Raw genomic sequence first — 25,262 nt, 5'->3', positions numbered from 1 at the left:
AATGTTTATTAGATTATTAAAGATTAGGCTTTCTTTTAAGTTTCTCATTCTCCTCATCTAGAAATAGTTGCCACAAGAAAAAGGTGACATCTGATACGCACACTTAGTAGACATCAAATGGGTTTTTCATTAAAAACTTGGTTTTCTGTCCTGCACTCTCTTCCCTGATGAATTCAAGTGAGACATTTTCCTGCTGATACAAGGTCTAGGCCCATCTGTGGTTGAAAGTAAGGATTCAAAATAGGGAACAGCCAACAAATAAGTAACTTTGCCCCTTTATACAAACACTGGAGGGCTTGGAGGAGACAAGGATCCTAGAACTTTTTCAACTAGGCATTGCTAGGAGATCTACTGCAATGAGAAATGACATTTTGAAGAAAGTAAAAATGTTTATAGAAGTGCATATAATTCTTCCAATACCGGAATTTGAAAACCATTTTCATTTTAGAGGAAAGGCTGGGAGCACCAGCTCATCCGGTTCCTTGACCTGGATTTTTGGGTGCCATAACAAATTGAAGTCTTTTCCTTGCCATTTTGTATAGCCTCTAGAAAGCCTGTGTCTTCCCTGTCTTCTCAAGTAACAGAAGTGAAAATCAGAAGTAGGACAGGCTTCTTTCTTTGCATACCTTTGTATACTAGAGTAAAAATCAAATGTGGATTCAAATCATTAGCTTTTACTCCTAGAAATATGAATTTTCAATACTCATGCTATCTGATAAGCAGTCTCACGAAAGTGAACATACAGTTTGACAGTTACTAAGGGGTAACTTCTAAAAATGGAACTAGTAGATTTGCTTCAAAAAGTTCAAAAGTTATGCTGAATTTAACTGTCTCCAAAAATTTAAGGAAAAAAACTACACAAATGGAACACACAAAAAACCTCCAGCCTGGAAGTGGCACAATAACTTTGTGGCAGGAGCTGTGGGAAGACCGTTTATAAAGGCTTATTTTCTTAGGGTCAAAACTTGTCAGAAGAACCAAAACACAAACAAAAAAAGCCCCAAACAAATCAGTTCTGTACTATGAAGTGTAAGGTTTTCCAAGTAAAGCTAGTGTTTCCATTGAAATTGGAAATTATAATTTGCAGATAAACATTACTTACTCTTCATCTTTCACAGTCTTTTTTGTTTACAGAACAGTCTAAAAAAACCTCTTTAAAAACAATTTACAAATCTGTTAACCTTTTGGATGGAGTATGTTGACTTGTGAAGCCAAATCCACCAACTAGTTCTTAAAATACTCAGATTTTTTAAAAATATGCAGAAGATATTCAGTGTTATTAGTGTGTTATCCTGAGTTACTGCTTTTAGACTACATTGAAAAACCAACAAATACATAAAATTAGCTTGTAACCACTCTAAAGCGCTGCCTACATATAGCCTAAACCTCATTAATCGATGACACAAAATCAATCTTTTTCCAGCTCCTAAAGGTAGAATGAAAAGTAAGGTAGCCCAAGTTTTTTGGGTTGTTTTTCCTTTTTTCCCCCTCTTTCTATATGCTAAAAACTGTAATATTCTGAAGCCTTGTGTAATGTCTGGTCTGTACTTAGCCTGGTATTTCTAAGTACAATAGGGATAAATGCAAAATAAATGAAATAGTGATCAGGCAGCTACAGACAATATTTTAAAGAAGAATCCCTAATGCAGCTCAGCTTTTATTTTTTCTTTTCATTACTGGGAAATGAGTGAATTTAAACATCTTGAAGGAGTAGGTTCTCATTTTTGCATCAGTCAACATTAGTTTAGGGAAAACTCCTGAATATTTTCATTTTAATAAAATGGGAAGTGTTTTCAGCTACATCCTATTTATTTCTGGCTAAGGCATCAAATAAATTTTGTGTAGCCAAATAACTAAAATCCCCAAAGCTGACTAACCATTCAATATTTTTGAAATATAAAAGTTAACTGAGTGGTGAGATGTTTTCTGGACACATGTTATTAGGACATTCTGGAAAACCTATGGAACGATTTTAATGCAGTAAGTTTCAATTTGTATATGTTTTGGGCATCTTACATTTTTATTTATTAGCACATATATATAATTATTATTATTTTTCACACATTTTGTTGTGATTACCAAAAATAATGAGGCCATACATGGAAAAGTTGTGCATTGCAAATTGTACCACACATGACTTTTATCCAGATTACATATATCATGACTTAATTTACTGCACCTTTGCTGTAATGAGATTGGTTTATTTCATACATTGTAAAGAAATGAATGTTCTTAGTAAATGATCAGGAGTTGATTGATATTTTATCTTGCTGAAGGAAATTACAATTTTTAGGCATTGAGTAAATATATATCAATAACAACAACAATTTCCATTCATTATCCTGTAATTGAATACGATATTTAACAGCTTCAGTAGTGATGAGCTGATAAGCAGCAGCCTGGTTTGTTGGTTTTTTTTCAAAGTTAAGCATTCCAGTTCTTATTTAATACCTCTGCAGATTTGCTGTAGATGGTCATTAAAAGTATCTACAGGAACCTGTGTGATGTGTCTATGCTTGGGGGAGGGGTTGGTTTTGGTTTTGGTTTTTTTATTCATAGAGGAACACTGATGTAGAAATCAAAAGCTCAGAGTAAAAAGAAAACACTTGTTTCCAGAATAGCAGAGACTTAAAAAAAAAGTCTTTGAAAATTTGAAAGTAGTGTGGTTTGTTTTTATTGTGAAAACTCTCAGGAAGAACAATTCAGAGTCGGTGCCATTCTTCCCAGCTGAATGGCGCTTGGTTTGTGAAATGGAGCAGCTGTGGTAGTTTTAGCTTGGCTCACAAAACCATTTGCTTTTTAATCAAGAACTTCAAATTCTGTGGTGGTTGTTCATGATGGAAGTGGCCAGCTATGCCCTGTGAGACAGCTGTAGTATAATTGAGACAGTCTATGTGAAGCAAATATAAATGCTGGAGATGTCTTAAAAGCAGAATATTCAGTAAACTGTAACTGAATTTTTAAAAGGATGAGAAGCATTTATATAGGCAAGAATTTACAATGTAATGAAATGTTTTATGTATAGCTATGTTCTTACATATATTGCATAAAACAGGGTTAAATGTTCAGCATTAGCATTCAAGATATACAGTGCAATAATCCAGTTTTTGGTGAAGTCTGTGTAACTGCATAATAAGAAATGCCCCACGTTTCCAAAAACATTACTACAAATATAGTTGAGGTCTCTTTCTTAATTTGTATGGGATGTGCTTTATGTCTGATTGCACATATGCATGTCATATGTTTATGCATATGCTTTTTGAAGAAATAAAGATGCTTGTGTTTTATCAAATGGAATAGAAGGCTACTGGAGGCACTAAGAGGAGTCATTAATCTTTGGTGACAGTTATGGCAGTTGCACATGTAGAAAAACTTTTCTAAAGAAGGTAGGTATTGAGAAAATAAGTGCTCCAAACCTCAGACTGACAGTTTGTTTTAGAAGGGAATTTTCTAAATAGGAGTTTGACTAAACCAAAAATATCTTGTTTCACATCACCGATCAGAAAGTGCTGCCCATATGGTTAAAAAAAGGAAAAAAAAAAAAGGAAGGTTGACTTTTAACATTTTGTAATAATTTTACAGTCACAGTTAATAACTTTTGAAATTGGAGTGGCTAGTTGTATGTATGATGAACTATACATTCTGTATATACATGACAAGTTTGTTATGGATTAATTATACAGATCAGAATGTTCCAATCTCTCCAGACAGGGGTTTTCATTCTCTTGCTGCTCTTTACACAAAGTTTAGCTTAACTTAAAAAAAAAAATACTGTTCCCAAGTAATATGAAGGTAATGGTCCTTGTGGCAGAGTACAATGTTGCTCCTAGATGTTCTCCTTTGTTTTCAAACACTTTGTTCCATTTTATGTTTCCAGTGTGTGCAGTCTCAAACTTCTTTGATGCTGACTAATTGGGAGGGGGGGAGATGGGAAGACAATGTAAAAGGGTTAATCCGTTACACTGGTATTAATGAGTCAGCTGGATCCCTGCCATTCTCTTGTTTCTGGTTCACTTAGCACCGATTAGCACAAATGACACTTAGTTTTGTGGGAAGCAAGCTATGAGCGTGGTAGGTAATGCAGACCTCAGATGAGAACAGCCTGGTCTCAGGTTAATACAGGTAAAGAAATCTGTGCCATGTGGGTTAAGATAAGAAAATAATCTTGTTTTCCTGCTGGACCCCTGGGAACACTAAGAGTGTTGGTAGGGCTGGGATATTTTAAGCTCACACGTGTTAGATCAAAAGGTGGTCAGGTTGTTTTTCGAACTCCATTCTCCGATGTGCTGCTGGGGATTCAAGCTTTTGATATACTTACCTAAGACCCATGCATTAGAAAATGGTGAAAGAAAGTCATTATTTCCATGTCTGTGCAACTGAGGGTCCCTTTCTTAAATCCAAGACCACTTGTGGCAAACTTTTGAAGAGGTTAGATTGGATATTAATATAGCAGTAATGTCTCTATTGTCTGTCCTGAGATTTTAATCTGGGATTCTGGGGCAGTAATAAAGAGACTTTAATTCTAAGATGAATTGTATTTTTGTTACTTTTGATTGCAGCTCTCACTGTAAACTGATTAAAGAAGCAGATGCGGAGAAGGAAATCATGCTTCAGAACACACATGTAGTCCAGCTACTTTTTACAATGTTTCTTACTAATTTGAAAACAAATTCAAGCAAGGCAAACTCAATCCCCCTCTTAAACCTTTTTTGAACGTATACACTGAAGTCCAGGTGAGCTTCAAGTCCTGCTCCTGGTGCTTCAGGTTTTGATCTTCCCCCGATTAAGGCAGACACCCGTGTTCCCACCTTATTCCTTCACTGCAGGCATCATTTCACCTGCACTGATGCGTAAAACGCATGCAGAGTGGCTGCAGTATGGGATGAGCCTCAGGTAAGTAGAGCCGGGTTGGAGTGTCTCTTGGCCCAGAGCATTTTTCTTCCCCCCGAGATCTCTTCATTGTTGGAATGCTCTTAGAGGCATGCTCATGTCTCACATCTGAAACTCTTCTTGCTATAGCACAGGTTTTTCTTCTACAGAACAGCTGTCTAGGTTCTGTATACCCTTCACGTTTAAGATTCATACAGAAATCATAGATCAGGTTGCTTATAGGAGTGTTTGACTTCAAATACCTTCATTTGGGAAAAAAATCTTACGATTTAATCACTGGATGAAAAGATCCTTCCCTGCATGTGGAGTAGGTGTTTAACATAGGTGCCTCCTGGTTACATTTTGGGGAAGCCTGTTAGCAATAGCTGTGTGGAGAGACTGATCTCCTAACTTAGCGGTCTCTTGCAGCTGTTCCCCTGTCCCAGTAAATCAGCCCCAAAACATTCTGTGCCTTTGTATACCACACCTATGTTTTAACAAACTCAAAACAGGCACAGTCTTCAAGTTGCTTAGAAAGTTTGAGACTGAAAGTTTGGTTGTTTTTAAGGCATTTTTTCCTAATTAATCCCTTTGGGGCAGGACAGTAAAGCAAAGGAATTTTTTCTAACCACAAAAGCTTTAAAGTTAAGTAGTGTGGAATATCTCAAAGGCAAAATCCTATATGCTGTCTTCTGCCATGCCTGATCTTACTTATTTAAGAGTTGTTTGGCTGGTAGGGTTTTGTGAGTGAGGATAATCTGTTTTTATCAGCTTGCTGCCACCCACAAGCAAAGGTGCTACTTTCCTCCTCTTCAGTGAATCTTTGCTGCAATCAGCTCAATCCCCAGAAAAAAGTGAGTTAATAAGTGGGAAATCTGAGGTTTGTCAAACTCAGTGCAAGGGCAGCGCCTTCGAATGAACAGGAATTTCCCTCCTTAGTGGCACTGAGTGATTAGACCAGCTTGTGTGGGGAATGACAGGAGCAAACATCTCAGAGCAAAGAGGTCCACACACTTTGCAGCATTGAGTTGGTCTGACAGCAAGCTTGTATAGTATCTGTACTGCTGCTGTGCTTGTGTGTGTAAACCCCTAGGCAGTAAGCTTGTCCTCACCTCTTTTCAAGGGAGATAGAAAATCCATTGCCTTTCAGGTGGAGGCCATGGCTTTGGAGAAAAAGGGGGTGTTATTTTGGCTTGGATTTTTTTTTTTCCCTTGTAGTTTTCTGCACATCAGGCTGCATAATGATTGTGGGCAGATCACAGTGTGAGGATTTAACGTTTTGATTGTAGGACACGTTCCCGAGTAGAGCACACATAAAGCAGTAGCTGCATCATGGAAACTGAATTCTCTCTTGTTTTATGGAAATCATTAATCTGCTGTAGCAGCTGCCTATCAGATATGTGAGTTCAGGTCTTTGTGACCTAGAATTTCATCTACCAGTTTGTCAACCACTTGAATAGGTGTCAGGTAACACAGCCCTTTGTGCATGGGATGGGGTGGTTCCCTGGCTTGTTTTACAGGGAGTCAGCCAGGTGATGATGATCTGTGCTCTTCTCTGAGTACTGAGTTCAAAATGGAGGTGGTAAGGAGTATGGCTAGACATGGGAAAGAATATCAATATGACTGTTTCAGGTCTCATTTTAGCAAAATTCCTCATGTTCAAGGTTCAGGTGACTGCGCTTTAAACAGAATATATAAAAAATGCATGGCCTTACCTACTTTTTTACTGCTATACCCACAAAAAATCAAATACTTGGATGGCTTCTTTGCATTGACCACGTAAGATTTAGATTTTTCATAAAATTACTTTCCCCATAGTAATCCTTACAGCCAGTTTATGTAAATTCTGAGAGAGCTGTCATCCAGACTAACGCTCTTGGCTTCCACAGACAGCTCACTGAACACAGCAATTCAGCTTTGTGTAGTGGGTGTTCACTTATATGATTCCATGGGGCTGACAAAGTAAAAAGGAATACAAGTTTCTCATGAAGAGAAAGCAAAAAGCAGAAAACTAGTTGCATTGTTGGCCCACTAGGAAGAAAGGGAAGAAAACGAAAAAATACTCTAGCTCCCTACAACTCCTCCAAAAAGGAGCATTTCCTAATATAATAAATTGGGGGGGGGGGGGGGGGGGTGTTGGTAGGTTTCAGAATTTCATCATGGTTTTGATATGTGAGTGCTTGCACACCTTTCACATGTCGATTTGTATGTTATCTACAGTGACGACTACATTTAGATCCAGAATACTGCCTCCTGTTTTTTTCACAATGGCATGCAAAGCTGGTGCTGTGATAGGGTATGTTTCTACAGGACAGTTGAGCCACTTAACTGCCTGAAGAACAGGTCATCCTCCTTCTTGCTCCTGAAAGCAATTACTTTCTTATCACCTTTGTGCCAGCTCTGCCAGCTCATTTGGCATCTCTGATTTAGCTCACTAAACTGTCAAAAAACTAATCCAGCAAGAAAGGGAGTATGTATTTATCTTTTTGAGCAGTTCAGTGAGCTTAGGTGGCTCACAAGATCTCAGGAGGCTCTGGGAGCCACCATCACAGAAGAAACAGTGGGAGCACCTGGGCTCTGGGGAGAGGCAGAACTGCTTCTTGGCAGCACTGAGCTGTTAGCCTGACTCAGCCAGGTTGTGAAAACTCACCCTTAGGTAACAGTGTTCACACTATTTTCACACAGTTTGACTGACAGCTCTTCAAATAGTAGCCAGGAGGGAGTTACCAGGGTATGCAGCTTGTTTTTGTAGGGTGGCCTTGTCTCTTGTGTTTTGAAACACATACTTACTCTATTCTAATTGCGTTATTGCATGGAAACATTCTGCAGAAAAATTACATGTGCAGGGCGGACTTGTGTGGGAGCAACATTGAGCAAGTAGATAGGGAGCCACAGAGCCCCCAAAAATTTGTACTTCAGCCTCTGAGACAGTCTGCTTATTGGATGTTGAGGAATTCCGAAACCTTTGTATTTCTGGTCTGCTGAACACTGCAGGCTCAGAAGCCTAAGACAGAGAGTGGTCCTTCATCTTTCAGGAAGTTTTTCTTAGAAGACCTGGTAGCCCCGTTAGTGTAGCTGACACATCACCATGAGTCTCCAGTGCCCATAAGCCTGAAGTTCTCTTCAAACCCTGGCTGCAGTTTGAAACAGTCGGAGCTCACCCCACCGGCTCCCCAGGGCCTCTGGGAAGGGGGTGGTTGCCATGTCACAAAACAAGAAAGGTTCTTTTTCGAACACTGCCCGTCTGCCTTTGTGCTCTTGAAGCTGATATGGTCCTACATAGGTGTTTGTTGTTTGTTGGGTTGTTGGGTTCTTTTTTTTTTACAAATTGAAATGTTTTGGTTTCAGCTGGAAAATGCCATTTCTGTGCAGAGTTTGGGGAAAGGACTGATGTACAGAGTAGACATAACTTGGCATAAGTGTTGTTAGCCCTCAGATGATTCCACACAGTTCACAGCCGATGATAAAAGTTACAGCCAGCTGTGACCTTTCCTCATTTTCTCCATGTTTGAGAAGAGTATGGTGTGAAGTCCTGGCAGATTTATTTTTTTTTTAGCAAACTATTCCAGCACTGCACAATGATTGTTTTTCTCCTCTTTGCTCTGTGGGCAGTGTTGGTGTCACTTTTTGGTGTACATGCAAACCTTTGGACATTTCATTGTAAGACACAGCCAAAAACCTATCAGATGGACTTTCACAGCTGATGCCATTGTATCTTTGGATATTTTAACATGGTGGGCTTCTTTAGACTTTTTAAACTAAATTTCTCCCTTCAGAAATTCTCATTCATTTCCCCCCAAAAAATAACTTTTGTCCTGTTCTTCAGATACTTTTAAGGAATTCTGCTAGTGCTGTTTTGTGCTGATATTTCAATTTTTTTTTCCTAACAGATCTCCACTACTGCATTTGTGTGACACAAAAATGCAATTGAAGGTCCAAACTACTAGTCCAGAAGTACTAAAAATCTGTGAATATGTAATGCTATTTATCGCATTGCCTTTAAAATCAAGCAATCTAGCGACAGTATGTTGAAGTGAACATTTCCATGTTGTTTACACACAAGTCAAAAGTAAAACAGAAGTTCTATAATGTAGTTTCTTCTACAAAGCTGGCTTTAAAATAAAGTTCCTAGAAATACTAAACCAGCTTAAAGCGCAAAAGTAATAGGAAAATAACACTTTAATCCTACTTAATCCGCATTATTGACCTATGTGTTCTAATGAATAAATAAATTATGTTGTCCTTTAATCATATGTGTGGAACTGGTTATTCATGAGAGAGGTCTGATCCAAAGATTAGCTACTGTGCTGTTTTTTCAGTTTCTGAGGACAGGTTAAATGGATTTATGTTTTATTTTGTGAGGAGATTGCCTGCTTCTTAACCTGTTTTTTTTTTGTTTTTTGTTTGTTTTATTTTTTGGGGGAGGGGGGTTAGATCCCTTTCCCAAGTCTGAGATAGCTCAAAAGATGGTAGTAATATAATGGAATTAATGGTGTAAATTGACAGTAATATTTCAAGGAGTTATGGAAGCAGAGATATTTTCTTTGTTTTGTTGAATAATTTGTTGAGACTCCTTTTGGATATAGGTTTTCCTTTTTTTTTTTTCAATATTCAGAACCTTTGTGTAACAACTCTAGGTATGTTTATAAACTTGTTACTACACAAAATCCAGAGAGTTTATGCTTCCTTTTTAGAGGAAAACAAACTATGTTGTGTTCTGAAATATTCTGCAAGTATGTGTCAGAAATACAAAAGGTGCAATGTATGTACCATAAGGTTTGCTGTACAGTGACATAAGATTGCCAGGCTGCCATCTAGAAGATAGCTTTCAGAAAAATGTGGGGAGGGAAGCTTTTTGAGCCACTGTATTTGTAAACTTCCTGGTGAAAGCTTAGATGTTAATAGAACTTTCTGCTGCAGGTGTATTGGTGCCAGGGTGTCACACAGATCCATATAAACTGTGTATCAGTGTATCTGTATAACTTTGTGTGTGGTGTTATATTTCAAATTGATTCAGCTTAACTTTGTTTCAGATTTGAGTGGGGCTTCCGTGCCCCTGAGAGGATGGTGGCGCTTTAAGTACAGAATGATTATTACATTGCAGATTTCTTGTAATTATGGCCCATTAAAGTTACTTTGAATGAGCATCCTGTCCTATGCATTAATTTTTCTTCCCCTAAGTATTTACTGTCTACTACTTTCAGAGTTTTGAGAAGATGTGGAAAAAAAAAGAAAAAAGAAAGTAAGTTCATAATAATTAATGTGAATGTTATAGGCAGCTGCTCAGACAGGAAGGGTAGTTATTGGGATGAGGTTGTATATGCTCATCTGCTTATCACGGTGCATCCCACAGTAGCTAGTGGGGCAAAGATGTAAGTAACTCAAATATGGGTAGACTGAGAGATTGATTTACATTTTTTTCCTGTGGGTTTTCCCTCCCCTTAATTATTTTAAAATTATTTATTGTTTAAACATGACTGAAATGCTGTCAAGATAAAATAAAACACAGCTTTCTTTAGAACAGGAAAAGCAATGAAGTTCAGTTTTTCAAGGGCTTCCTTGAGGATGTAGTCATAGAATAATAGAATAATAGAACAGTTTGTGTTGGAAGGGACCTCAAAGGTCATCTAGTTTCAGCCCCACTGCCATGGGCAGGGACATTTTTCACTAGACCAGGTTGCTCAAAGCCCCATCCAGCCTGGCCTTGAACACTGCCAGGGATGGGGCATCCACAGCTTCTCTGGGCAGGCTGTTCGACAGTCTCACCACCCTCATAGTAAAGAATTTTTTCCTAATGTCTAATCTAAATCTGCCCTCTTTCAGTTTAAAGCCATTCCCCCTTGCCCTATCGCTATATGCCCTTGTAAAAAGTCCCTCTTCAGCTTTCTTGTAGGCAGCTTTTAGGCACTGGAAAACTGTTATACCTCTTCCTCACTGCTACAATAGTTCTGGCTATTTCTCTGTATTACTATAGTGGCTTCCCTTGCCTTCATTCCCAGTGGCCAACCGCAGCAATATTTGCCAACTGACCTCCTAGCCGGCCAAAGAGAACAGAGAGCAATGGGTTTTTTCTTTAGGAGGGGCATTACTTCTGGTCTCTTTTTACCAGTAAGCTGCAGATTATATTCTGTAAACACCCCCAAGTCTTCTATCTCTGTGCCAGTTTCAGCCACATTTGACAACGTTTTCCTGCATTATCAAGGACAGAAGATTGATCATGTAAATTTTATCTTTAGTAACCATCTTAAATTCGCATTATTTGTTTTCTAACATAATTTGCATTTATGTAGCAAGCTTCATATGCAAATATTAGGCTATCAGCACCTCAGGTTTTGACAGGAAGATAATTTTAATGCATGCTAGACCTACTGACATGCAAGTTACACAGTGTAACCAAGAGACTGAGCAGGCAGACTGCACTGCAGATTTCGGAGTCCTAGGAAAATCTCTTTCCTCATCAAAATTGGCTTCAATGTGCTGTTTTCATTCTAGACAGGATTGTCTCTAGAACTACATGACAAATAAAGCAGGAGGAGGGGACTCCTAATCTCATAGTTAAGGGAGGATAGTGAAATAATCTTAATTTCATATTGAAAAGTTGAATGTTATAATAAATATTTACTTTTTGAACAACACCTGAGCCTGTAATCTGAGATAAGATTTACAGCTTAGTTTTCTCTAGTGACAAGAAAATGATATTGCTGAAATGTGTTTAAGGGAAGGTTGCTGGCTGGCAGTACTCTGCCTGGGCTCTGCTATTGTCTTCAACTGAGTTTGTTGTTGTTACAAATGTTTCCCCAAAGCCTTTTACCTCTCATCGGGAACTGAAGAAGTAAAGACTTTTATTGTTTTGAGATTAAACTTGTTATCATCCTTCCAAGCAAAATAAGAAAACACAGGAAGCATTGTGAAGATCATGACTGTTACATTCTCATTAAGGGTAAAGAAGACAAAGACAAAGAGAATAAATCAAGGTAAATAGCACTGTCTTTATTTCCATCTCTTGGAAAAACAAAAAGGATCTAGTGGAAGACTGTAACCATAGAAGAAAATCTTGCTTGCAAACTGCTGCTTCTTTTACATTTGTTGCATACCAGCCCAACCAACAGCAAAATTGGATTATACTAAGTGAAGACATCTTTCACTGCCCAGGAAGAAGATTTGAGAGTGAGGTGGAAAGTAAAGAGATTATATAAATTAACACTAAACTTCTCCAAATGTCTAAAAATCTAAGGGATTTCTTGTTTTATTCTTAACCTTAAAACAATGTACTTATTCTGTGGGATGACTGTTCTGGTCTAGATGACTATGAATAAGCTGACACTCAGTGATTATAGAAATAATCTAAAAAAAAAAAATTGTAATCAAGTCATAAAACTTTTCTTTGTCAAAAAAGTAGGTTAATGGTTTACTTCCCCAGAAAAGTATGATTCACTTGTGCTTAGAAGGTTGCATTTGTTTTGATGGGAAGAAAAGGGGCTTATCTGACAGATGAAGTGAATGACAGGAAGATTTAAAGGTTCTCTAGGAATCTCAAGAACTGAAGCTTCATGCATGTAGAGACTGGCCTATGTCATGCAGTCTATGCCTTCCAGGCATTTTTGCAGGTTTGGTTTTGTTTTGTTTTTTCCTAGGGGCAATGTTCATGATAAATACTAATTTATAATAAATATGCTAGGGTCTTATCCCCAGAAAAGTATCATCAGTTGAACAAAGGCAGAGTACTGAATAGTTTTGAGGTTCTCCCTGAGGCATTGACACACATGCCCAGTGAAGCATGAATGTTGGGTCAGAAGACTTAGAGGACATACTGTTATGTAGTTTTTGTTTTCAATTTCTTTCTAATAAAATGATTGAACATGTCATAAGCCCTTACTTGGATCTGTACTATATTTATTGCTTGTACTATGTTTCAGTACTAAGGATGTATTGAGTAGCGGATAAGTCATACCACCGGCTCATTCCAATAGCAAAACTAGATAAGAAAGGTGTGGCAGCATCTAAGGTAGTAAACTAGAGTGGGATTTCCAAATAACAAAATGGAAAAGTGAGATCTTCCAAAAGATATGCTGTGGCAGAGGGTTCAGTGTTTTTGTGGGCTACTTAGAAAGGCTGCTATGCATATATAATATATATAATTGCATGGGTGCATCACACTGGTAAATCAGAATGAAATTGATCCTTAGCATTTCTTTAGGCTTGACATTAAAGTATCATAAATTAAATCTAAAGTAAAATAACATTTCATCATAGGGGATCCTGGCTCATGAATGAATGAATTCTACAGTTTTCTTTGAAGATGACTGTGGACCTGGAGGTAACAAATAGTAGAGGGATAGATATAACTAAGAGACAAGAGAGACTGTGGAACCTCCATCTTTGGAGACTCAAAATTAAGCTGGACAAGCACCTGAGGAACATAGTTTCACTTTGAAGTTGGCCCTGCACTGAATTGGGGGTTGGACTAATGTGACCTCCAGGGATTCCTTTGAACCAAAATTTTGCTATGAAACTCTTCAGCTTTTGATTCATCGGCTTTCTGAAAAAGTTGGGCACCTATTGAAAGAAAGACATATAAATGGGGGTCAGGGGAGTTGGAATGATTTAGCCTTAGTGAAGTGGTTGGAGATGGAGATGGATTTAAATTCTATAGGTCCTTTGTTCTAGGCTCCAGGAAAGCTTTGAAAGAAGCTAAATTTTTAAGAAATACAAAAAATGTGCAGAAATAAAAATTTTTTTTCAAACTTAAAAGTATGTAGATCTGGGATACCAGAAATTTACAGCAGCCTCAAATCTTTCATGTTGTTTTTCTGTTGCCATCTGCCTAAAAGTTTTTGGTTTGGGGTCTTGTTTTGGTTTTTGGTGGTGGTGGTGAAGTTTCTGTAAGGGAGTTTTTAATTCATGGTTTTGCTGTGATCTCGACAGTGGGATGTGGGTTGAGAAGACCCTGACAGAATTGTTTAGGCAGATGGAGACGCTACATTAAGATTGCCTGCAGAAGGGTGGGATACCAAAGTGAAACTGGGTAGAAATTCATAGTGCCACTCCCATAATCTTCACTGCCATGTGCCGTAGTTGGATTTGCTATTCCTCTTAATTGGGAAAGGACTGAACCTTGTTACTTCATGTCTCTAAATGCAAAAACATTCAGGATAATATTTACCTTATTAGTTTCCTCCCTTCCTTTTACAGGTTTGAAGAAATCAGTCTTTCAGGGTTCTCAATGCAAGTTTTATATAGATTTTTCTCTTGGTTTGTTAGGATAATTAGAGGAGATACTGGTAAGTTCTACTCCCAGTCAAAAGTTTATTTGGAGGACCCCTTAGTACCTAGGTACGCAGACACTGTTGAAACTCAGTGTAAGGCTGTCAAAGATTTACCATGTGCCTGCTTAGGCTAACACAGAACTCTGATGTAGTATGGGCTTACACAGACTTCCTTCTCATTCATCATTCACCCTTATGAGGCATAAACTCTTAATCTCTTGTTTTGCTGAAAGTTGCAGCTGTTGAGAATATTTTTTGCTGATGTATTGGATTTTTGGGGGTATTATTAACTTGTTGAAATGAAACTGCTGTTGATATGAAAAGCTTTAATATGAAATCAGGATGAGGTGACCTCAAACTAGGATGACTTCATTGTTTTGCCAACTATACATATTCTTCTAAGACTGTTAATGTCTTGGCCATGTGGACACGGAGGCTAATGAGGATTGATGTATAGGTTTTTTAGCACTAACGCTAAATGGAATGGTAGTCCCACTTTTAAGAAAAGAGCCGCCTACCCATTAATGTCCCATCTCTCACACTGAAGAAGACAGCAACTGGCTAGTGCCTTATTTGGTTCAGATAGATCATTGAGTGGTCTGTTAATGACCAGTGGTAACTGCCAAATTGCTTACAGTGTATTATATTTTCTTACAATTGTGTACAATCCATTCAGGGGGGTTGGACTAGATGATCCTTAGCTCTTTTTTCAACAACAAACCATTCTGTGATTCTGTGCTCGTTAGCAAAGATTCTAAAGTTCTTCTCTCTGTCTTCTGTTAATTGTCTTGATCCCATAAAGTCAGCACAACATTGTGTCCTGGGTTCTGCCATCAGTGATCCCTGGTATCACGCCACTGCAGTCCCCAACTCACAGGGTAGCAATTGGCTGGTAAACATATTTCACTGATAATCTGCATTGGCAGCTCAGCCCTCTTTGGTACTAAATGTAGCTACAAATTCTTCTTGAAATGAACCAGGGTGACTGAGATGAGGCTTGAGAATAGAAATGGTAGTAAGGAAAACAGCAGCCACTTGACATCCAATGCTGCTTGTCCGTATGCTGCATGCACCAAAAAAAGGGAAAGAACTTTTTACTTTGCTGTAAACTTGCAGTGGTGCTGAAAGTAAATGGAAGATGTGGTACACCCTGGGAGTGGGTGCTGGAGAAACAAGCATGGCTTGGGAGAAACTTACAAAAACACTTTTCATCCCTGCTGAAGGAACTGGAGGATATTTAAATTAAGCTGAAGAGGAGCAAAACTCAGAGAAGTGATACTATCAAACGTCTTTACACAGAATTGTGATTGTAGGGATTCCTGAGACTCAGATGTTCAGCAGAGAGGGGGAATTACAACACTTGTTAGATATCTCCCTTTTTTGAAAGTGCTGCCGCTATATGGACTGAAGCCTGAAGTTCTGTTAGTTTATCCTGCAGCAGGGTGACTTGAAATTGGTGTGTCTGGTCTGTCTTTCTTCCTTATCTCAGGGATAGAGAGGAAGATTTATGAGTAAGAAAGATGTGTAAGTAACTGCAACAAAATCTTGATACTTCTACAGAGTCAGCCTCTCCTGTTTTCAGATCCTACTAATCCTCTCTTAAAACTTTTTGTCTTTTTGCTTCCAAGTAGAAGAAGATAATGACAGGCAACAAACACTTAAGCAACTCACTAAGGTATAATGGAAAATAGCTGTTTGAAGCTGAGGGTGACATTTGAAAATATGTATTTGCTAGCTCGTTACTGCTTGCTGTGTTGCACGTGCTTCACTGTCTTACAGGATTCTTGTGCAGACCAGAACAAATGTCAGTCTAAGTTTTAGAAGTCTCTAAAATGTATTTGCAACTGGTTTTAATTATTTAAGATGAGGGTGGTCTCAGCTTTTAAATGCTGTTGATCAAGAGACTACACAGCTTGAGGATAACAAAATGCTGGAAGAGGAAAGAGTATAAATAGAAATGCCTCTTCCTTGTTGAGTAGAAGCCAAACTTGTGGTTGAACTGTTCTATATAAGAGTTCACAGAGGTCCAGATAGGCAGCTGAATGCAGATTTCTGAAGAAACTAAAGACTCTGAGGGGGACTTACATAGTAGATACCGAAGACTCAACTGGGTATTTCTTTCCTGTGCAACACCTGGCTACAGTTCTTGGAAAAAGGAGATACCAGTGGAACTCACGGAATGTTGGTGTAAATCCAGCACCAGCTCAGTGAAAGGAGAAACGTATGTCTGACCTTTGAGTGCAATGCCATTTATTTGGGCCTGGAAGAGGCTTAATATAACTTAAAAAGATCTTCCCAAGACTGAGGATTTGAAATATGGGCTTTTCTGGACAGTAGGATAAATATGTCTACTGCTCTCTTTTCAAACTTTAAAATATTTTTCCTTTGGTAAGTATGGAACCATTTTGCAGCAATAAGCATAATATATTTTTTTCCTCTGATAAATTTTCTTGGTAACATACTGCATATTACAGGATATATAATAGGTTTAAACCATATTACACTGCACAGAGTGTCCCTCATTTCAAATTCTTGAAGGCTCTAAATAGTATGTTTTTTAGATACATGACTTAGATTTTTTTTTTTTTATAGGAGTTTTATGACTAAAACTTTGCATAACGCTTTTAAACCAAGGGGTATACGAGCCAGAATCTGTTTGGTAAAATGAATCATTTTGTCTGTTATCTCTTAATTAAAATAGAGCTTTAAACTTGCTCTAGTTCAAACAAATTAGTTAAAGAAATCTTATGGCCTATTTTTATATGGGAGGTTAGGCTAAATGATTGCAGTGGTTCCTCCGGCCTTATCTGTGGGTATATTTGCAGTTCAGTTCTGACGAAAGACTTTTTTGGAGAGTGGTGGTGGGTATTTGGTAGCCCTTCCTAGTAAGGTCATGTGTTTGTGAATTTGTCAAAGCCAGGTTTCAGTTGCTTAGTTTGGTGAAATTGTGGCTATATACCAGTTTGCATCAGGATTGTTTAAGGGATATTATTTGTGTTGTTATTTTCCAGGGTGTGGGGGGCGAGGGGGAACACGACACAGATACCTGGTTCTTTGGTTTTCCCCAGTCAAAACCTGTCTATCAGAATGTATGAAGAGCTTAAAAGAGCTCACATTAATTCCTGCACCCAAAGGTCTGTGCTCTCATGGGATGTCTGTCTGGTGTTTACCTTCATAGCATGAAGGTAGATGAGAAGAGGAGATTGCAGGGTTGCAGTGGAGAAGAGGAAAAGCCAGATCAGAGGGAAGCAGCTGAAGGGCTAAGCCTGAAGAAGAAGGAAAAACTGTAACTTCCAGTAAAGGGAAGAGATAAGAATTTAGGTCAATGGGAAACCAAGGCAAGCTGAAGAAAAAAAAAAAAATTAGGGGTGGCTAAACAAGATGGGTTAGCTTTGGCAAGATTGATAAGGTTGGGACCTGGTAGAGCTGGGGAGGTATGTGGGAGTTAATTCAGTATTTGGACTAGTAGAAACAAGGATGACTAATCTGTTTGGATATTTGAGATAGGAACCAGTAAAAGAAAAAACTACACTGAAAATACCTATTTCTCTGGAAAACTATTCTATCCTAGTGGATATCTTGGGCAGCTTGGTGTGCAGCTGCCTATAACCATTCTGACTCCAGTAACTCAAATAGTAACAGCCGATGCAAAGATTCATGCCTTACCCTTGCAGGACCATATATGTTTATTTTTGGCAAGAAAGAGCTCTGCATTGAAGTTCAGTTTACAAAGGCAATTTGAGTTGTGAAACACTATAGATATTGCTACATTTTGGCCTCCTTAAGAACTCATGACCTCCAGGAGTTGGATGTCAAAGTTCTAAGTTGAAAAATTTCATTTATCTCCAAATGAGCTGTTCTTATTCTTCCTTTCCTGTGAACACTTTTACATTTTTAACCTTTTGGTCCTGATTTCAAACAAAGATTCTTTTCATCTTAAGGAAAACTAATCACAGGAAAAAAGTATATTCTGGATAGCATTAACACACATGAATTTGGTCTTTTATTTTTTGCATATAAAAACTTCAGAGTGCTTTCCCAGGAATGCTATGTAAAGACAATGAGTAAAAAGTTGGCTCCTGTGATTCTGAAATCTCTGGTGTAACTCTCTTTCAGTATGTTTATGCGTACACCCAACTTTACCCAGTATGAGTCATCTCACTGACTTCAATTAGCTGTCCCTTTGCTACTGACAGGTTGTGCAGCTCTTTCCTTACACACTCAATGAGTCTTTGTCCAGCTCACTGCAGTCTACTTGGATCTTCACAAGTCTCCATGCAGTTAGTATAAGTTCCCTTGACAAATCCTCATTTTAGGGAGGGGTATCCTGTGTAGTCTTTCATCCTGCATCCTTGATGGAATGTAGGACTTGAAGTGACACAAATGGTCATTCATCTTCCTTGTTTTGATGGGGTTGATACCATTTGTGACAGATGTTTCTACAACCTACCCTTGAAATCTTTTGGAGGTGGACCACTGTTTAAAGTGACCATTTCCTTAGGCCGTGTCAAGTACTTATGTAGCCTGACTCCTGGAGAAATTGATCTAGCCTAAATCTGGTACAACTTAAAGTTACTCTCATCCACAGCAAATGTCCCAAAAATATGTACTTTCATCTTCATACATCTCATAACCATTTTCATGCCTCCCCAAGTTTTTGCAGTCTTTCATTGCAGAGTGCATTCACAAGAGCTCTAATAATTTTTTCTTTGAAGGCCTGTTCATTATAAATGTAAACTAATGGTTTGGCATAATTTATTTCCATGGTTGTTACTTACCTCATTATCTTATAGGTGCTTACAAATTTTGTTTTTCACATTATTGTGCGGTGGAATCGATGATTAACTGAATTCCCATCTTATTTGTCTCACTCCTCCTCCCTCCTCTCCCATTTTTTAAGGTGGTGTGAATACAAGTGCTTTGGAATATTTTATGCAGAGAATTACTAGTTGACTGAGAAGCATTTTTCCATTAAATACTTTTTCCAGAAAAGATCTTGGAAAGCATAGACATTAATAGAATTAATAGGCATTACTGACCTATAACAAAGAGAATTTATTGAATATACTCAGAATACACTGTTAGGAATAATGCCTGAGTATTAAACAGCATGCCCAATGACTGCTTGTTTTCATAAGATAATTTCCCAAACATTGCATTGTACCCAGGGGACCCGACCAGGTTCTGAGGACGGCATGGAGCAAGCATGTGTGGACCTGGGTGTCAGGGCTTCCAGGCTAATGGGACATGGGCAGAATCTGGCTGCTCTTCCCAACAGCTTCTGCCAGGTACATCGGCTCTAATTAAATCTCAGGAGAAAATGGTGATTCATTTCTGATGGACACAGGCTTAGCAAAGGACTTACACAACAGTAACTTGAACCCTTTCATTTAGAATTGCTGCTGCAGGACTCCTTAAGGATAGAGACTTTCAAAATACTCCATTACAAAAACCATAGCAGTTCAAATAAAAATAAAACTGGAATTACATGACTAAATTTTTCACTGGTCATCTCCTCTTATAAACTATTTACTGAGTAGCACTATGTCGTGGGTTCAGCAGTAGCAGTCATTTTTCTCCTTCTTAGTAGCTGGTGCAGTGCTGTGTTTTTGACTTTCAGCCTGGGAACAGCGCTGATAACACTGATGTTTCTAGTTGTTGCTAAGTAATATTTACTTTGACCAAGGACTTTCTGAGTCTCATGCTCTCCCAGGGAGGAGAGGAAGCCAGGAGGAAGCAGAGACAGGACACCTGACCCAAACTGACCGAAGAGGTATTCCATACCACAGCATGTCATGCCCAGGATATAAAACTGAGGGCAGTAACCCAGAAGGGCTAGATCACTGGTTGGGTCGGGCTGGGTATCGGTGAGTGGGTGGTGAGCAGTTGTATTCTCTTCCCTTGTAATTTCCCTTATCATTATTATTATTGGTGGCAGCAGTAGTGATTTGTGTTATACCTTAGTTACTGGACTGTTCTTATCTCAAGCCGTGGGAGTTGCATTCTTTCGATTCTTTTCCCAGTCCCTCCAGGAGTAGGGGAATGAAGTGGGGGGGGGGGGGGGGTTGGGGGTGGTAGTGGTGGTGTGAGAGAGCGGCTGTGTGGTTCTGAGTTACCACCTGGTCTTAAACCATGACACACTGATAGCAGGAGATAATCCACAAAATCTTTACAGCTCCTTGTACACCCTCCCACCAACAAAGAAGATCATAGAAGATAGGCTAGGTGGATATTTGGTTTATTATGTCTGGGAAAAAAAAATGCTCGTGTTTTTTTTGTTGTTGTTGTTGTTTTACTATCTCTATCTTTAAAATTAATGATGTACCTTCTGTCTTTAAAAAAATTTAAATACTCTTGTCTCTAGTTTATTGCTGTGATCTGCTCATCTTATAGATTGGTACCAGCTGCAGCTTTTGGGATAAACTGGATCATATGTCCTCAGTAAAATCCTGGGCAGAGGTAGCCACATCTTTGCAATGGGAGGAGGCTAACGGCCAGCCTGACAAGTAGTCATTGTTCCAGTACAGTCAAACCCAGGCTGTTTCTCTCAGTATACTCTGTCTCTCTTTCAGCACTAGTGCACAGATATCCTCTGTATGGAAACGAGGTTACAAATAAGGGTGGTGCAATGGTGCACATGTTCTCCCAGCCTGATACGGGACTGGGGTGTGATGAACTCGTGCTCCTGGTATTGCCTTTGCACCAGATACTTGTACTGCTATGTCTCCTTTGTTTGTCACTTTGCCAGTATTAGAATGTAGTGGTCCTACAAAGTGCAAAATACAGGCCCTGCATTTTTCTTTCTTTTTTTTTCCCCCTCTAATTTTTTTACCTTTTATTAACTGACACAGATTTATTCCTGGGTTTTGCAGACTACTTTTCAATGTTTTTCTCTTTTCACTCTTTCAAAACTGTAAAATGTAAATGTGGCAACAGAGTTCCCACTTTTCAGGGAATTGTATAATCTGATTTTAGGAAGACTCAGGAGTTTTTCCTGTTCTTTGTAAAAGAATTTTCAGTGATTGAATAGTTGGTTTTGTTTTTTATTTTTTTCTTACTTTGCCAGGTGACACAATTGATGATCAAAGTAGAGAGTCAAAGGATAAAACTTCATTTCCAGAGACCAGACCCATGTACAAGCAGCCTTCACAGGTAGGAGAATAATTTCCTTGTAGCACACACGATGAAACTTCCATAGCAGCTCATTTAAGAAGCATGAATATCCTGCAGGAGAAAGTTTCAACATATTCATATCTTCTGCAGACTGAGTACCTACTCAGCCTTCCTTGTCAACTATCATAAAAGAAGCACTGCTAGTAATTAGATGGCAATATTATCAAGGCCACCAATATTGGCTTGAAAAAGAAATAATGAGACAACTGGGCTGTATGGTATTGCTGAGTATCTTATTTTTATACTTGAGACACACAAGAACAAAAATACGGCTAGAATGTTAATGAATTGCATAGAAGCATTGGTGTGGTGAGTAGTGATACAAAACGTCAAACATTTACATAAGTCGTTTATTTCCCCAGCTACAATTATAAGTAACATGTTGTAAATGTGTGCGTATAATAGACTGTCTATGTGTTTGCTTTCTGTTTCAGGACTGTGTGGTTGTAAATAATCTGGACTTCTTTTTCTTCATCTGGTTTATTTAATATGTAAGCCATGTATACCAAAGAGGGCTTTTCAGAGTATTTTTGCATATGATGTACAAATACTTGCTTCTCCTGCTCTGAAAATGTTTTTGCAATGAGTATGAGCTTGTTTTCCATTGCTGAGTAGTTTTAGCTATTTGCAAGGTAACTGTGCCACATTTTGCTTGGATATTTTGTGCTTTTGAGATGTGTTTTGTTTGTTTGGGGTTTTTTGGTTTTTTGTTTGGTTTTTTTTGTGGTTTGGTTTGTTGTTTTTTTTTTCTTCTCTTAACCTATGTTTTCGCTCTTTCTCATAGCTAGCCTTGAAGCTAGCTGTGTCTCTGTCTGTCCATCTCTTCCCAATGCCATGTTAATATTTGTTATTGCTGAGTCCCTTGGTTTATCAAAGGTGTGTGTGATAATGTTGCATCTTTAAGAGTGGCCAACAGGTGGGTGTGATTTTCTTTTTTAATTCCAAATTAAATACTGTGTCTGATCCAGATATCCTTAATTCATCATAAGTAACATGTGGTTTGCCTTCTGATAATGTGGTAGTATGAATTAGTTACAATTAATCACAAAATTTTAGTCTGACTTCCAGACCCATGCACGTCTGAGCCAGAGTGTTTTGCAACCAAGTCCTGCAATTCTGAGGGAATATAACGCATTGATGTTGTGGGTACCTACTGCACAGACATAGTTTCTCCTAATACGATATTCTCACTAGGTATTCTGAATTGCAGTTATTGTAGTGTCAGTGGTTTGTTCAATTATATGGAATTTCAGTAAAACGTGAACTTGTGTAGATTTTAAGTGTTTATTAGTTAGAGGAAAAAAGCAAAGTTTTCTAAATAAAATAGCATATATTGCAGTGAAAATAAACCAAATATTTATTTTAACCTTTCTATTAAAAGACTCATGTCACAAAAATATTGTACAAACTGGCATGCGACAACATCGGTTAAATTAAGATACAGTGTTTAATATAGCTAAGATATGAATTGCGGTCTAGATTTCAGTATTTGGACTTCATGTTTATCCTAAGGAATTCTCAATTTCTCAAATTGAGTAACTGAGGATATGGATAATTCTGTCCATTAAGAAAGCAATATTCCTATTTGCAGTGGTGAGTGTATTTTTATAAATTTGTGGGTGATCTTTACTAATTTAGCAAAACTGGAAAAGCAGTGTATTATGTACTCAGTGTGGCGCTGAGGCATAGAACATTAATTGAAATCATAAACTTATTAGCATTAAAAGAAGAGTGCTTCATAAGCACAGTACATCACATTAAACGATATTTGCTAGACTGTAAAATAGGATCAGATTTTTGTCATGCAGAGCGGAACAGAAGAGCATTTAGTTCTTCAACTGCATCTTTCAAGTGCTAGAAACTTGCTTTTATTTTTATTTTACAATTTATTTGATGTAGACTTTATGGAACATGGGAAGTGTTTTTAGAAATGTTATTTAAAGAAGAATGAAGTAATACTTTGTTCCTGGGTTACTTCCTTATTCAAAAAGGAAGTGAGGTTGCGTTTGATTTTTTTGAACAAAGTATCTTCTGGAGTGTTTTTTGGTAACTGCCGTCATCTTTGGAATTGCCCATTTACTTGGATGCTATAGGATTTGTTTGCTGTACAGTTACTGAATAGTCAAATACAGAAATTGGTATAATCTTGCTTAAATTATTTAAATTAATGCATAAATAAAAGCTTACACTGAGATCATCTTGTAGCTACTAGCAACACGTAACCTCTTGCAACAAAGGTCATATCTACAGTCTGTGTTATTCTAAGAGGTTTTCATATTGCATGTATGTTAGAGGAACTGCAGATATTTAGAAAATTGTTGGAGGAAGGGTGTTCTCAAAGGCCAGCTTTAGTCCAAGCATTTCATCTTCTGCTGCAGAGAGTGGGAACAGAAGCTGCTGCTTTGAACAATCCCATGTGGAGTATCCTCTCCATCTCCATGGGTACAGATAGATGTTTGGGAGGGTCATCTCTCAGTGCCGAGTCAGTCCTATGGAGATGTGTTGTCCGGCAAGGTAATGAGTGCTCTGGGCCTAATCAAACATCCACAATGCCACTGAAGTTGCTTCAGGCTCATGAACTAAAAGTCATACACACATTTAAGTGCTTTTCTGGATTGAGGCCAAAATGCTTAGTGTTCTGCAGTGCTGAGAACTTGAATTAGTCTCTTTGTGACTGTGAAATACAAAGCCTCTAATTTTAACTGCAACACCATCATCATAGAAAGAGATATTACAGTGGGGGTTTTTTTTCATGCTTGTGAGTTTTCCATTATTATAGTACAGTTTCCAGATAATTCAATCTTTATCTGCTTTTAGTGGGAATTTAAGGTTATAGAAGATAACAGAATGGAAACGTTAGTTTTGATATATGAAGAGTGCCAGAGACCCTAGTAATGTGATGGGGTTATTTTTGATAATGAGCTCTTCCATTGGTAAAGCAAATTAGTGCAACCATGTATTTTTGTCCTACTGTGAGAACAATTACATAGCATATCTATTAGGAGACATAAAAAATACTTTTGACAGATGGTATGGCTGTGAATTAGGATTTATGAAGATTATTGTATGTCTGGTGTCCAGGACACCTGGGATTATTAAATTGATGTAAGAAACAACAACGACAACAACAAAAATTACATTCCTGATAATAGCTGCAGTGTTTTGTATCTCCCTACTGTCACCTTAAGAAGCAGCCTGTGTTTATTTGATATTGCAGTTCTTGACAATCCGACATGCGCTCTTTAGCCAACAGATGTCAGCAGATTTAATGGGTGAAAACTGTACCAGTAAGAGTATTAAAATAAACTACCAAAAATGAGAGCTGTCTTTAGATTGCAAACTAAGATTTTCCTCATGCTGTGTTCTGGTTCTGGTTTTGGTTTTGGTTTTCCTTATAGTCCTATTTCTCCCTCAGATACTTAATGGCTGTTGTCTTCTATCTAAGGAGCTTGTTATACGTTTTCTAGGGCAGAGGAGAATCCCCCAAGGGATTGCTTAATCCATAATTATCTAATTTATATGTTGTTGTTATAGCCACTCTTAATTATATACCTTGCTGTGATACTTATCATCATGGAATGTAGTTTTCTTTATGGATTGCAATGGTTCTTGTGCCCTTTCTTTTCATAATTTGCTACTAAAAACTGAGAATGTAGCAGAGAGCAAGCCCATGTTTCTTGAAGTAAATCTAATATTATCTATGGTTTCCTGCATATACTTATGTGCACCATTTTAGGCAAGTATGTAAACGAATTAGAGAACAAAAATTATATCTGAATTGGCAAATAATGTCCTCATTAAATTGCACCTTTGTAAAGCTGCCATGCCAGGATTCTGGATAGGTAAATAACAGTTTCCTAGGCATCTGGTTAGGGGTCATGTTAGTCAATTGGAAAGAAAGAAATACTATAAGATATAAAATATCAAAGAAGAGATAATGGGGGTTGTAACTGC

At 38.0% G+C, this 25,262-nt stretch overlaps 1 protein-coding gene across 2 annotated transcripts in view; it reads left to right on the top strand.

Annotated features, from left to right (window-relative positions):
* The window catches only part of UMAD1 (UBAP1-MVB12-associated (UMA) domain containing 1), an 82,358-nt gene that overhangs the window by 42,846 nt on the left and 14,250 nt on the right, over positions 1–25,262 (top strand). For both annotated transcript variants that reach the window (XM_057432535.1, XM_057432534.1), the window contains exon 3: positions 21,202–21,287. In XM_057432535.1, the coding sequence (XP_057288518.1) occupies positions 21,202–21,287 (86 nt within the window). The remainder of the gene's footprint in view (positions 1–21,201; positions 21,288–25,262) is intronic.

Source organism: Pezoporus wallicus, unplaced genomic scaffold, assembly GCF_028554395.1.
Source record: "Pezoporus wallicus isolate ANWC-B61680 ecotype Strahan unplaced genomic scaffold, APGP_CSIRO_Pwel_v1 scaffold_2584, whole genome shotgun sequence".
In the NCBI taxonomy this organism is placed as follows: Eukaryota; Metazoa; Chordata; class Aves; order Psittaciformes; family Psittacidae; genus Pezoporus; species Pezoporus wallicus.
Note: the sequence above shows the minus strand (reverse complement) of the source record. Positions and strands in the feature narration are given on the sequence as shown.